At 40.8% G+C, this 14,633-nt stretch overlaps 1 protein-coding gene across 1 annotated transcript in view; it reads left to right on the forward strand.

Moving 5' to 3' along the window:
• Nucleotides 1-14,633, forward strand: part of LOC117503844 (CUB and sushi domain-containing protein 1-like) — a 2,069,078-nt gene that overhangs the window by 1,239,621 nt on the left and 814,824 nt on the right. Inside the window, exons 11-12 of the mRNA XM_034163109.1 lie at nucleotides 5,553-5,656; nucleotides 6,645-6,757. Coding sequence (XP_034019000.1) covers nucleotides 5,553-5,656; nucleotides 6,645-6,757 — 217 coding nt within the window. The remainder of the gene's footprint in view (nucleotides 1-5,552; nucleotides 5,657-6,644; nucleotides 6,758-14,633) is intronic.

The following is a 14,633-nucleotide window of genomic DNA, read 5'->3' on the forward strand; positions in this document are numbered from 1 at the left end:
ATGGGAGGCAGAGCCTTCAGCTTTCAGGCTCCTCTCCTGTGGAACCAGCTCCCAATTCAGATCAGGGAGACAGACACCCTCTCTACTTTTAAGATTAGGCTTAAAACTTTCCTTTTTGCTAAAGCTTATAGTTAGGGCTGGATCAGGTGACCCTGAACCATCCCTTAGTTATGCTGCTATAGACTTAGACTGCTGGGGGGTTCCCATGATGCACTGAGTGTTTCTTTCTCTTTTTGCTCTGTATGCACCACTCTGCATTTAATCATTAGTGATTGATCTCTGCTCCCCTTCACAGCATGTCTTTTTCTTGGTTCTCTCCCTCAGCCCCAACCAGTCCCAGCAGAAGACTGCCCCTCCCTGAGCCTGGTTCTGCTGGAGGTTTCTTCCTGTTAAAAGGGAGTTTTTCCTTCCCACTGTCGCCAAGTGCTTGCTCACAGGGGGTCGTTTTGACCGTTGGGGTTTTTACGTAATTATTGTATGGCCTTGCCTTACAATATAAAGCGCCTTGGGGCAACTGTTTGTTGTGATTTGGCGCTATATAAATAAAATTGATTGATTGATTGATTCAATCAGTCAATCAACGTTCATTTCTATAGATCTTTACTGCAGCCAGAGGTGTCTAAAGTGCTTTACAGTAAAATCAAAGATCAAGAATTCACAATTTACTTTGATAACTTTGATAACAGATAATCAGATAAATTAAAAGTTATCTTTGATAAAGATAAAACGATAAACCACCCAAAAATGTATCGGAAGTTACAGATAACCGATAACAGATAAATTCCAATATTGTCTCTGGTACATTTGCAACTACTAATAAACTGTATTTGAGTTTTAATGCCACAATAGCTTCTAGTAATATTAAAAGTGACAACAGACCCAAACAATGACGCCACACTTTTATCTTTGAACATCCTGCCCACTGCTGGAAGCTCTTGTTTACTGCACAGCTTCCAGCACAGAGGCACACTGAGAGCAGCCACAAAGCCCAGCTCTCTATCAATCACAATGCTCCGGTCAGGCGGAGGTCTTGGAAAATAAAGTCACGCTGCTTTTGATTTATAAATAACATTAATACAGATAGAATAACTCCATTAATGTCAATTCTGTCATTTGTACAAAGTTAAAATATAACATATATCTTTTAATGTTGAACAATGCACTAATTCTGAGGTTTTGTAACAAACACTGACAGATCACAAAGGATTCTGGGTAAAAGTGCCTCTGCTAAACACTGATTGGTTCAGTCATTCATTATGTAAACCAACACGTTAATGTGACATGTGTCGTGTATTGGTTTTTACAGATAAATGTGCTTTTGTAAAATATTCCATTTTTATTTGTACAAACAGGCATTTTTATGGAGCCCTGGAAGTGTCATTGCAAAATGTTTTGCATGTGGAAAGAATGTGCGCTCATTTTATTAGTGCCATGCTCACGTTTGATGATGTTGTAAAACGTGCACTTTGTCTTGACACATAAATGTTGGTTTTACACTGTGCGAGTTTTGGCTCTTTTTCAGATGATTTTTCATTCGTGTGAGAATTTTTTGGACCAAGTTTCAGGTTAATCGCACATCCTGCATCGTGTAGTGTACATGGAGTAACAAGCTGCGTTTAACATCTCACGACCACCTCCTGATCGCCGATCGTATGGTCGAATGAAAATCAAACCTGTTTGATATTATTCTGTATCCTGCTGCTGAAGGGCTACAAGCATCCAACCGCTCGCACTGTGCCTGTACAAACACCGCAGAGCTGTCTTGTAATGTTTTTGTTGTTGTTGTTGTTTTGTTTTGTTTTTAAACTTATACTCAACAAAAATATAAACGCAACACTTTTGGTTTTGCTCCCATTTTGTATGAGATTAACTCAACGATCTAAAACTTTTTCCACATACACAATATCACCATTTCCCTCAAATACTGTGCACAAACCAGTCTAAATCTGTGATATTGAGCACTTCTCCTTTGCTGAGATAATCCATCCCACCTCACAGGTGTGCCATACCAAGATGCTGATTAGACACCATGATTAGTGCACAGGTGTGCCTTAGACTGCCCACAATAAAAGGCCACTCTGAAAGGTGCAGTTTTGTTTTATTGGGGGGGGGATACCAGTCAGTATCTGGTGTGACCACCATTTGCCTCATGCAGTGCAACACATCTCCTTCGCATCATCCGTGAAGAGAACACCTCTCCAACGTGCCAAACGGCAGCAAATGTGAGCATTTGCCCACTCAAATCGGTTACAACGACGAACTGGAGTCAGGTCAAGACCCCGATGAGGACGACGAGCATGCAGATGAGCTTCCCTGAGACAGTTTCTGACTGTTTGTGCAGAAATTCTTTGGTTATGCAAACCGATTGTTCCAGCAGCTGTCCGAGTGGCTGGTCTCAGACGATCTTGGAGGTGAACATGCTGGATGTGGAGGTCCTGGGCTGGTGTGGTTACACGTGGTCTGCGGTTGTGAGGCTGGTTGGATGTACTGCCAAATTCTCTGAAACGCCTTTGGAGACGGCTTATGGTAGAGAAATGAACATTCAATACACGAGCAACAGTTCTGGTTGACATTCCTGCTGTCAGCATGCCAATTGCACGCTCCCTCAAATCTTGCGACATCTGTGGCATTGTGCTGTGTGATAAAACTGCACCTTTCAGAGTGGCCTTTTATTGTGGGCAGTCTAAGGCACACCTGTGCACTAATCATGGTGTCTAATCAGCATCTTGGTATGGCACACCTGTGAGGTGGGATGGATTATCTCAACAAAGGAGAAGTGCTCACTATCACAGATTCAGACTGGTTTGTGAACAATATTTGAGAGAAATGGTGATATTGTATATGTGGAAAAAGTTTTAGATCTTTGAGTTCATCTCATACAAAATGGGAGCAAAACCAAAAGTGTTGCGTTTTTTTTTGTTGAGTGTAATTTGTAAAAAGAAACAAAAAACAAAACATTTGCAAAGCCAAAAAGTTGATTTGACAACCATCTGATATAACCGGGGTCAAAATAAATAGATCACTGCCATCTACTGGTGCCCAGACGCTTAGTACTTAGGGTGAATACTGCCATGAACACTACTGGCCCGTAGATGGCAGTAGAGGTCTGAAAAACTTGCCAAAACAAAATCCCAGATAATCCATGTCTGCTACATTTAAGATGCGTGGAATTTAACAAACGCAAATACATCAACGTCTATAAACCCAGAGAATATATTTACGAGAGTTTTAGGCACTAGAGTTTAATGCTGTTGTCCGTGGAGCCTGAACAGAGTGTCTGAAATGCATTTGTCCTGTCGTGAATGTACTGAAATTACCTTATCACCCATAATGCACTTCTGTGCACAGCATGTGCTCACTAAAACCTTAAAATTAGCACATTACATATATCTGATATTTTCACTTTATAAAACATCAGACATGACAGTAATTTTAAATAACTTATCCAAAATTAGTTTTGTTAAAATTTGAACCATAAGTTAAAAATGTATGCCTCTGGATGACTTGGGTGATATTGCCAACATATCAGTATGGTGTTAAAGGAATTTTTTTTTTTTTTTTTTTTTTTGTGAGACTACTTCTCTTTTGCTGGCAGAGGATAGAGTGGTTTCTTCAAAACAGCTCTCTTCTGTTTGCAGAGGGTAGAACTATACATCTGTTAGGAAACTTTTTACAGGTAGGTGCTCAACTGATTTTAAGTTTTAAAAATGTTTATCACTGTTCATCTTTGTTTACTATGTTATCGGTCTAAAAGGTATCAGACAAAAATGTATCGGAAGATAATTAGTCCGATAATGGTTTTTAAATTATCTAAAAAGATAATCCGATAATGAAAACATTATCTTCGATAATTATCTGTTATCGGATTATCGGAACTGTGCCCACCACTGCAATTTACATACTCCGATGGTGACAAAACAGGATCCGAAATGATTTGAGCACATACGAGGGAACCTTGAGATGGCTCTGGCATGGCAAAGCCTGCTGGGATGACCTGCATGTGCCATGTATAACAATGCCACCACCCACACCTCCCCATGGACGTGGACGTGGAGACATGGACATGGAGACAATACCACAGCCTGTGGTTAAAATCCTCTCACCCGGCTGCTGTGTGCTGGAATGAACCACACAAAAATAAATCCCATGTGATAATCCAACCATCGCAGTGTCCAGAGTTGTGTTGTGCTCCTGAAGTGAGTCAAAACACAAAGTTCACTGGAAAGGCTGCGTCTGGTGCATGGGACTGCTTCGTCCACTGCCAACAAACTTTCAGTAAAATTGTCCAGTGGCATGTGTGTGCAAGTGCACCCTGTGCATGTGCTAAGTGGCTCTTGCAATGTTATGCATATACACACACAGACAGACACACGGCTGAGTGACAATTTCAGCCCCACACTCGTGTGCGGGGTGCATGTGCGCCATGCACACGTGCGCTACTCACTCTGAGGCATGTGTGCGTGAGGAACACAGCGCTGCCTCCCACCCTGGTCCTGTGTTTGCCAACCAGACGTTTGGACATCGGCAGTCTTCAGCGTCTGTTATGGCCGTCTGACAGCAGTCTGTGTCATCTACCTGTTGTCTACATGCCCTTTGATGCCATCGTGCAGGTATGGACAAGGTAATCTGGATGTGTTCTGACACTTCTGACCACGCCTCATTTTCTCCTGACTGCGTCAGATTATGGCAATATTTGTCATGTCAGGCATGGTTCCTGCACATTCTTGATATGTGTGATGGGGGCTTTAAAGTGGCACATAAAAAACAGAACATGTTACAGTTCCACAAGTATTAAAAGCCAGTTTAAGTCAATAAGTCTTGAACTGTGTTTAAAAAAGTGCAAGGTCAAAAACAATGCATAAATCAGGAGGTAACTTGTTCCAGAATCTGGGAAGAGCTACCACAAAAGCACAATCACTCCAGAGTTTATATTTTGACCTTAGAATGTCTACAACTGGAAAAACACAAACAAACAAACAAAAAAAAAACACAAAACAAACTTGCTCAAGTTTGAATTTCTATAATCAACATAGTTGAAAAATTATACCTACACATTTGAAATCTGCTTGACCCACTTAGAGTATAAATGGAGTGGCGCAAGAACTTAGTGGCATGAAAATTTAGGTCTGTGCGAGGAAAGCTAAACAAAGTTAATAGAACTTTTACTACTATTTCTTCACTCTGAGTCTGACCTTGCATCTTATTTTATCAGATTTTCACATATCTTGTATGTTGTGTTATAAGCTTACTACATTTAACACTCATTTTGTTAGAAAAATGAAGGTGCTGCTGACAATGGGGTTGGGCATCAGTGGTGTAAGACTTCACTGTGAGGCAATTTACAACTTTTTTTAGCATATCACACCTAGCGTCACATAACACCTTTCCTGATAACTGTGTGGGACTGAAGTATTATTTCCTGATGAAGTATGAACATTTCCTCAGTGATGTATTTTTAACTCAATGTACAAAAACAGTCTTTCTGTGTTTGCCTGTATTGTCATCACAGCATGCATTCATTTATTTATTTTTTTTTTGTTAATTCTTTCTAGGTCATCAAGCTGTCATTTGAAGAGTTTGATCTAGAAAGAGGCTATGACACTCTGACTGTGGGAGATGGAGGAAAAATAGGAGACACTCGAAGGGTGCTGTACGTGTAAGTACCTCTTTTATCCTGGTCTAAAATCAACTCAGTTGGAATTCAGCAGCACGAAATATACATTAATCTATCTGGTTCATGATATTATGACGAAAAGCGCGTCATTTTCATCACGGCAGGACAAATTCATTCTTATACATTCCGTGATGGCTGCACGAAATTAAAAGTGAAGGGGGGGGGGGGGGGTCGGGTGGTTATGGTTAGGGTTGGGGGGAGGAATAGGGTTAGGTTATGGTTAAGGTTAGGGTTGAGGGTAGGAGTAGGGTTAGAGTTAAAAAAAAAAAAAATCACGAAAATTTGATTCATTTTGGTGGACAAAAGATGCACCTGAGCTCAAGTTTAAGCTTCATGGCAAAGGCTTGTATTTTGATCTTGGTACATATACAACCGAAGGAAAAAAAAAAAAAAAACTTGTCCATGTTTGAATTTCTGAAATCAACACAGGAGCAAAATTATACCTACACATTTCAAATCTGCTAGACCATGCAAAATCTGCTAGTATATATATATATATATATATATATATATATATATATATATATAAATTTGCAAACATCTCAAAAATGCCTTCACATTGTCATTAAGGAGAATTATGTGTAAAGTTTTGAAGAAAAAAAAAAACATCAATTTTGGAATAAGGCTGTAACATGATCAAATGTGGAAAAAAAGTGAAGGTCTGTGAATACTTTCTGGATGCACTGGATGCATTTTCATTGATCCATAGTTCCATGGCAGTGGGTAAAGATTGAATTATGGTGTCAATGCAAACAGCTTCCAATAGCAGCAACTATTAGGGTATAATAATGGTTTCATTGTGTTCCTGTAAGATACGATTGCTACATGATCTGCCATTTGTTTTTTAATGTGTTTTCTAATGCTTAAAGAGTGGACACAAATAAAAGTGCAGTCTGAATTTAAAGTAAAGAGTACATAATAAATGTTTTTCATAGTGGATGTATATATGTTTGTGTATATGTGTGTTTAGACTCACTGGCTCCAGTGTCCCTGACCTCATTGTGAGCTTATCCAATCAGATGTGGTTGCACCTCCAGTCAGATGACACAATTGGTTCAGCAGGATTCAAAGCAGTCTATGAAGGTACAGCCTCCTTTACAGTCAGCTTCACTTTGAATGCAAAATTTTAGCAAGGATTTTTGAATCACAATTCTTTTCTATAACTCTCATGCACACACACACACACACACACACACACACACACACACACACACACACACACACACACACACACACACACACACACACACACACACGCATGCTGGTGCACTTACTCAGATAATGGAGTGTGAAAGTCATGGTGCTGCTGATGTGGTAGTTCAGCAAACATGACTGATATTGTCTGCCCTTGTGTATGTGCATAAGTGTGTGTGCGCGTGTGTGTAAAGGAGGTAATAAATTAATTATGAGTCGATCAGTAGATTGCTTTGCTTGGTTAGTTTTGTATCATGCAAAAGCTGATGCTGACAGAGAGATATAGTTAGCGACGGTCCATACGAGTGAAGGTTAGAGGGACAGATCAAGATGTTCTGCAAATATATGTTACTTAGTATAATTGCTTCAGCATATTTATGTATCATTTATTGTGCTACAAGACAGTACTCTGTATCTATTTTAATTCTGCTGAAGTGATTGGAAGTGCAACAAATTGACAAACCTTGATGATGCAATTAATAGAAGGTACAAGTTTGAAAAGCGGAGACAGAGAGAGAAAAATGGACAGAATAAAAAGGAAAGTAAACACATAATTGGGTGGGACAGAAAGTGACCACCCCTAACCAAAAATAAATAAATAAATAAATAAAACAACTCAAGTAAAGCAAAATATAACACAACGCTAAAATATCCTCGGCCGTATGGGCAGAAACATAGGAAACAGAATGTAACATTTTACCCTCTTAAAATAAGTCAAGGTTAGCCATTTTTGAACTTTTCCAAGGTCTGTGTCCCGAGAATGTTCCCTGTGAATTTGAAGACCCTGGCGGTAACAGGACTGGACTTATGCTGAGCACAGATGACAGATGGAAGAATGGACGCAAGGCCTTCGCAATGCCCGATGGCCATATTTTGGCCTCGGGTAATAAATTTGTTGTAGAGATCCAGGGAGTACAAATGCTGTGCTGTATTCTTGAAACGTTTCAAGTGTTTCATGGAAATGTTTAGTTTTAAAAATGCATAATATCCTTTAGGACATAAAAGCAAAGAAAATCAGACCTTGTTTTTTTTTTTTTTTTTTTAGATTTGATAGTCTTTTTCCAAACTTTTCAGTTAATTGTATTTAGTAAATTGCAACTAAAAGTTCTCACATCTGATTTTTTGTTGAAATAGGAATGTTTGATACACTGATGAGAACAAAATTGTCAAAATCCAATGATTCATCCAAGACATCAGTAAAAGCAAATAATATACACTCAACAAAAATATAAACGCAACACTTTTGGTTTTGCTCCCATTTTGTATGAGATGAACTCAAAGATCTAAAACTTTTTCCACATACACAATATCACCATTTCCCTCAAATATTGTTCACAAACCAGTCTAAATCTGTGATAGTGAGCACTTCTCCTTTGCTGAGATAATCCATCCCACCTCACAGGTGTGCCATATCAAGATGCTGATTAGACACCATGATTAGTGCACAGGTGTGCCTTAGACTGCCCACAATAAAAGGCCACTCTGAAAGGTGCAGTTTTGTTTTATTGGGGGGATACCAGTCAGTATCTGGTGTGACCACCATTTGCCTCATGCAGTGCAACACATCTCCTTCGCATAGAGTCGATCAGGTTGTCAATTGTGACCTGTGGAATGTTGGTCCACTCCTCTTCAATGGCTGTGCGAAGTTGCTGGATATTGGCAGGAACTGCTACACGCTGTCGTATACGCCGGTCCAGAGCATCCCAAACATGCTCAATGGGTGACATGTCCGGTGAGTATGCCGGCCATGCAAGAACTGGGACATTTTCAGCTTCCAAGAATTGTGTACAGATCCTTGCAACATGGGGCCGTGCATTATCCTGCTGCAACATGAGGTGATGTTCTTGGATGTATGGCACAACAATGGGCCTCAGGATCTCGTCATGGTATCTCTGTGCATTCAAAATGCCATCAATAAAATGCACCTGTGTTCTTCGTCCATAACAGACGCCTGCCCATACCATAACCCCACCGCCACCATGGGCCACTTGATCCACAACATAGACATCAGAAAACCGCTCACCCACACGACGCCACACACGCTGTCTGCCATCTGCCCTGGACAGTGTGAACCGGGATTCATCTGTGAAGAGAACACCTCTCCAACGTGCCAAACGCCAGCGAATGTGAGCATTTGCCCACTCAAGTCGGTTACGACGACGAACTGGAGTCAGGTCGAGACCCTGATGAGGACGACGAGCATGCAGATGAGCTTCCCTGAGACGGTTTCTGACAGTTTGTGCAGAAATTCTTTGGTTATGCAAACCGATTGTTTCAGCAGCTGTCCGAGTGGCTGGTCTCAGACGATCTTGGAGGTGAACATGCTGGATGTGGAGGTCCTGGGCTGGTGTGGTTACACGTGGTCTGCGGTTGTGAGGCTGGTTGGATGTACTGCCAAATTCTCTGAAACGCCTTTGGATACGGCTTATGGTAGAGAAGTTAACATTCAATACACGAGCAACAGCTCTGGTTGACATTCCTGCTGTCAGCATGCCAATTGCATGCTCCCTCAAATCTTGCGACATCTGTGGCATTGTGCTGTGAGATAAAACTGCACCTTTCAGAGTGGCCTTTTATTGTGGGCAGTCTAAGGCACACCTGTGCACTAATCATGGTGTCTAATCAGCATCTTGATATGGCACACCTGTGAGGTGGGATGGATTATCTCAGCAAAGGAGAAGTGCTCACTATCACAGATTTAGACTGGTTTGTGAACAATATTTGAGGGAAATGGTGATATTGTGTATGTGGAAAAAGTTTTAGATCTTTGAGTTCATCTCATACAAAATGAGAGCAAAACCAAAAGTGTTGCATTTATATTTTTGTTGAGTGTATAAGACAATCAAATGTTTCTTTTCTTTCCTATTTGACAGTGTTATCTGTAACTTTTACATTAATTAGTTTGAATAAAATAGTAAAAATATCTTGGTAACACCTTACTTGAAGGTATCATCATAACAGTGACAAGACACTGTCCATCACCAGAAAGTGTTTGCACAAGCCCAACCCTAAACCCAACGCAGCACAAAGAGCGCATTAGTCAGACGTGACTGACATCAGTAGTTTCACAGTACACATGCACTCACCTGTTAGCACTCACCTGCAGCAGTCTAATATTAGTATGAAGGCATATTGTGGCCTCTGTAGACAAAGAAACAGCAGCAGTCTGAGATTTCTGACATCCGCCAAGGGTTGACGAGAACTCAAAATAAAAGACATGTGAGTCACATCGAGACTTTACCTGGATCCGGATTCCACAACAGAATGCAAAAATTGCATACTGATCCAGAATGGTCTAACTGATCAAGATGTTGCAATCTGATATTGAATTCACAAGCTGAAACAAAATACTGTCTTCATGATCTCCGTTTTTGATCATGATGTCGTATCTATGAAGTAGTTTTGATGTAATCCTAAAAAAAAGTCTACAAAGTGAAATTCTGATCCAGAATCCAGATCCGGATCACCTCCAAAATTTAATGGAGTCTTCCATCGGCTAATATCTATCTGTGGTGTAAATTTTGGCAAAATTCACTGCTAACAGACAGACAGACAGACAGACAAATAAATACATGCCGATGATTTTATTCCATCCTTAGCGGACATAGAAATGAAGTTGGACGAAGCAGAAAAAAATCACAATTGAGAAGGAATTTCTCTCTCTCTCTCTCTCTCTCTCTCTCTCTCTCTCTCTCTCTCTCTCTCTCACACACACACACACACACACACACACATATCGTGTTCTGTGTTATTCAACTGATTATTTCTGAACAATTTACTCATAACACAACCACAACAAAAACAACCACAACAAAAAATGTCTTACATGGACTTTGAGAACTGGTTTTGGGGTAATTCTGGGGTGCTTTTTTTTTTTTTTTTTTTTGCAATATGCACGTTTCAAGTCACATTATAAACAGAGGGTCTGGGATCGGTATAGAATGATTGAGACTCAACAATAAAAGCCATTTGCATTCATGGCTCATGGCTCTGTATCACAATTGTTGGTTTGTGCATTATATGTTTCTTTCCTTCATATGTTTGGTTCTTTATCGTAATTGGTATTGTTGCTCTCTTATCATTGTTGGTATGTCTTTTATATGTTTGTTTCCTTACCGTAACTGGTACTGTTGTTTTCTTACCATTGTTGGTATGTGCTTTGTTGCTTGTTTATCATTAGGGCCCGAGTAGGCAACGTCCTACGAGGACCTATTGTAATTGCGCTGTTTATTATTATTATTATTATTATTATTATTATCACTCTTGAAATCGAAATTTCGGCCTCTTCCCATGCTCAAAAACTCACCAAACTTTCCAAAGTCATCTGGCCGGATCTGAAATTCAATATTTTGGGGGCGTCGCACATGGTCGCACAAAAATCGCGAAATAGCGGCCCCGAGAAATTTTCAAAAACCCCTCCACATTGGGCTTTTTTCATCATAGCCTCACGAAATTCGGTACACATATTTACCATGCCAGGACGCACGAAAAAGTCTCTTACTGTCATGGTGAAATATCTACAGGAAGTCGGCCATTTCGATCTTAAGTTTCGATTTTGAACAAATTTTTGCCATTTTTGGCCATTTCCACTACTTACATTTGAACGAACCCGTCCTAGGGATTTCATCCGATCGTCTTCAAATTTGGTCAAAATCATCACAACACAATGGTGATCAAAAGTTATCAAAATATTCTAATTAAGTCAAAAGGCGTGGCTGCTAGGGGTCGTCAAACTTTGGCGAGCTTTTCAGAGCACGCCATTTCACTTCGAACGGCTGTCACGCCCACATACTTCATCGTAGATCCTTCAAACTTGCTGGACATGATGAGGGTTTAGACCTGAACGTCTACATATCTTAAGTTCCCACCTGCGCCATAGCACCCCCCGGTGGTGGCGGGAAATGTCCTATTTTTACTTTAAGAGGTCCTGATGTCACATACTTAACCCAATCAACTTCATTCCACTTCTAAAACATGCAGAACAAATTGGTGAATGTAGGTGATGAACACCGTGAAGTTACGAGTAACGGCGTCCGTGTGGTGGCGTGCCGAATATTGACCATTCGCCATGAAATTACGTTCTTCCTTTTGACGGCTTTAATTTTGTCACATCATCATGAAAATTGATACACAGGTCGAGCACGACAACCTCTTACAATTCATAGGGGTGTCGCCCATGGGCGGGGCAAAATGCCTCAATAGCGCCCCCTTGAATCTTTCAAAAAACCCTCCACATAGGGGTTTTTTGGGAGTAGGGAGATGAAATTTGGTACACATGTGTGACTTGCATAGACGTACAAAAAAGTCTCTTGCACCATGGGTCTACTCCAAACAGGAAGTCAGCCATTTTGAATTTTCTTCTCATTTTGGCGTGATTTCCACATGTTGTATTTGAACGAACTCCTCCTAGGGATTTTGTCCAATGCACTTTAAATTTCTTCCACATCACCCACAGACGATACTGACCAAAAGTTATCAAAAGCTTTTCTTTATGTCGAAGGGTGTGGCCGCTATGGCGCCGCCATTTTGACCCTTCGCCATGGAACATTATACTTAAACAGGTACTGATGTCACATACTTTACACCATCAACTTCCTTCCACTTCTAAAACATGCAGAACAAGTTGGTGAACATAGGCGATGATCGCCGTGAACTTACGAGTAACGGCTTCTGTGTGGTGGCGTACCGAATATCGCCCCTTCGCCATGAAATTATGTTCTTCCTTTTGACAGCTTTAATTTTGTCATATCATCATGAAAATTGATACGCAGGTCACGCATGACAACCTCCTACAATTCATAGGGGCCTCGCCCATGGCCGGGGCAAAGTGCCTCAATAGCGCCCCCTTGAATTTTTCAAAAAACCCTCCCCATAGGGGTTTTTTTGGAGTAGGGAGATGAAAATTGGTACACGTGTGACTTGCATAGACGTACAAAAACGTCTCTTGCACCATGAGTCTACTCCAAACAGGAAGTCGGCCATTTTGAATTTTCTTCTCATTTTGAAATGATTTCCACATGTTGTATTTGAGCGAACTCCTCCTAGGGATTTTGTCCAGTGCACTTCAAACTTCTTTGATAGCATCCAAAGATGATACTGACCAAAAGTTATCGAAAGCTATTCTCTATGTTGAAGGGTGTGGCTGCTATGGTGCCGCCATTTTGACCCTTTGCCATGGAACATCAAGTCATAACTCCTTCATGCTTTGCCTGATTGACTTGAAACTTCACATGTATGATGACGGTTGGCTCCTGAACACACCCAGCCCCTCTGTTTGTACACTGAGCACCCCCTAGTGGATGAACAATCAACATGTCATAACTCCTTGATGCATTCTGTGATTTGTTTAAAATTTTAACTGTGTGATGAGTGGTTGCCCCTGCATGCACATGCCCACATGTGGTCACAAGGGCACCCAGTGGCCTGGGTAGGTGGTTGTGCGGAATGAGGGCCCATATATGACTGCTTGCAGTCCTAGTTATTATTATTATTATTATTATTATTATTATTATTATTATTATTATCACTTTTGAAATCGAAATTTCGGCCTCTTCCCATGCTCAAAAACTCACCAAACTTTCCAAAGTCGTCCAGCTGGATCCGAAATTCGATATTTTGGGGGCATCGCAAATGGTCGCAGAAAAATCGCGAAATAGCGCCCCCTAGAAATTTTCAAAAACCCCTCCTCATTGGGCTTTTTTCATCGTAGCCTTACGGAATTCGGTACACATATTTATCATGCCAGGACGCACGAAAAAGTCTCTTACTGTCATGGTGAAATATCGACAGGAAGTCAGCCATTTTGATTTTAAGTTTCGATTTTGAGCAAATTTTTGCCATTTTTGGCCAATTCCACTACTTACATTTGAACGAACTCGTCCTAGGGATTTCATCCGATTGTCTTCAAATTTGGTCAAAATCATCACAACACAATGTTGATCAAAGGTTATCAAAAGATTCTAATTAAGTCAAAAGGCGTGGCTGCTAGGGGTCGTCAAACTTTGGCGAGCTTTTTGGAGCATTCCATTTCACTTCGAACGGCTGTCATGCCCACATACTTCATCGTAGATCCTTCAAACTTGCTGGACATCATGAGGGCTCTGCCCTGAATGTCGACATATCTTAAGTTCCCACTTGCGCCATAGCGCCCCCCAGTGGTGGTGGGAAATGTCCTATTTTTACTTTAAGAGGTCCTGATTTCACATACTTAACACCATCAACTTCCTCCCACTTCTAAAACATGCAGAATAAGTTGGTGAACATAGGCAATGATCGCCGTGAACTTATGAGTAACGACTTCTGTGTGGTGGCGTACCGAATATCGCCCCTTTCGCCATGAAATTACGTTCTTCCTTTTGACGGCTTTCATTTTGTCATATCATCATGAAAATTGATACACAGATCAAGCAGGACAACCTCTTACAATTCAAAGGGGCGTTTCCCGTGGGTGGGGCAAAATGCCTCAATAGCGCCCCCTTGAAACTTTCAAAAACCCCTCCCCATAGGGGTTTTTTTGGAGTAGGGAGATGAAAATTGGTACACGTGTGACTTGCATAGATGTACAAAAAAGTCTCTTGCACCATGGGTCTACTCCAAACAGGAAGTCGGCCATTTTGAATTTTCTTCTCATTTTGGCGTGATTTCCACATGTTGTATTTGAACGAACTCCTCCTAGGGATTTTGTCCAATGCACTTCAAATTTCTTCCACATCACCCACAGACAATACTGACCAAAAGTTATGGAAAGCTTTTCTTTATGTAGAAG

Source organism: Thalassophryne amazonica, chromosome 2 (assembly GCF_902500255.1).
Source record: "Thalassophryne amazonica chromosome 2, fThaAma1.1, whole genome shotgun sequence".
Taxonomy (NCBI): Eukaryota; Metazoa; Chordata; class Actinopteri; order Batrachoidiformes; family Batrachoididae; genus Thalassophryne; species Thalassophryne amazonica.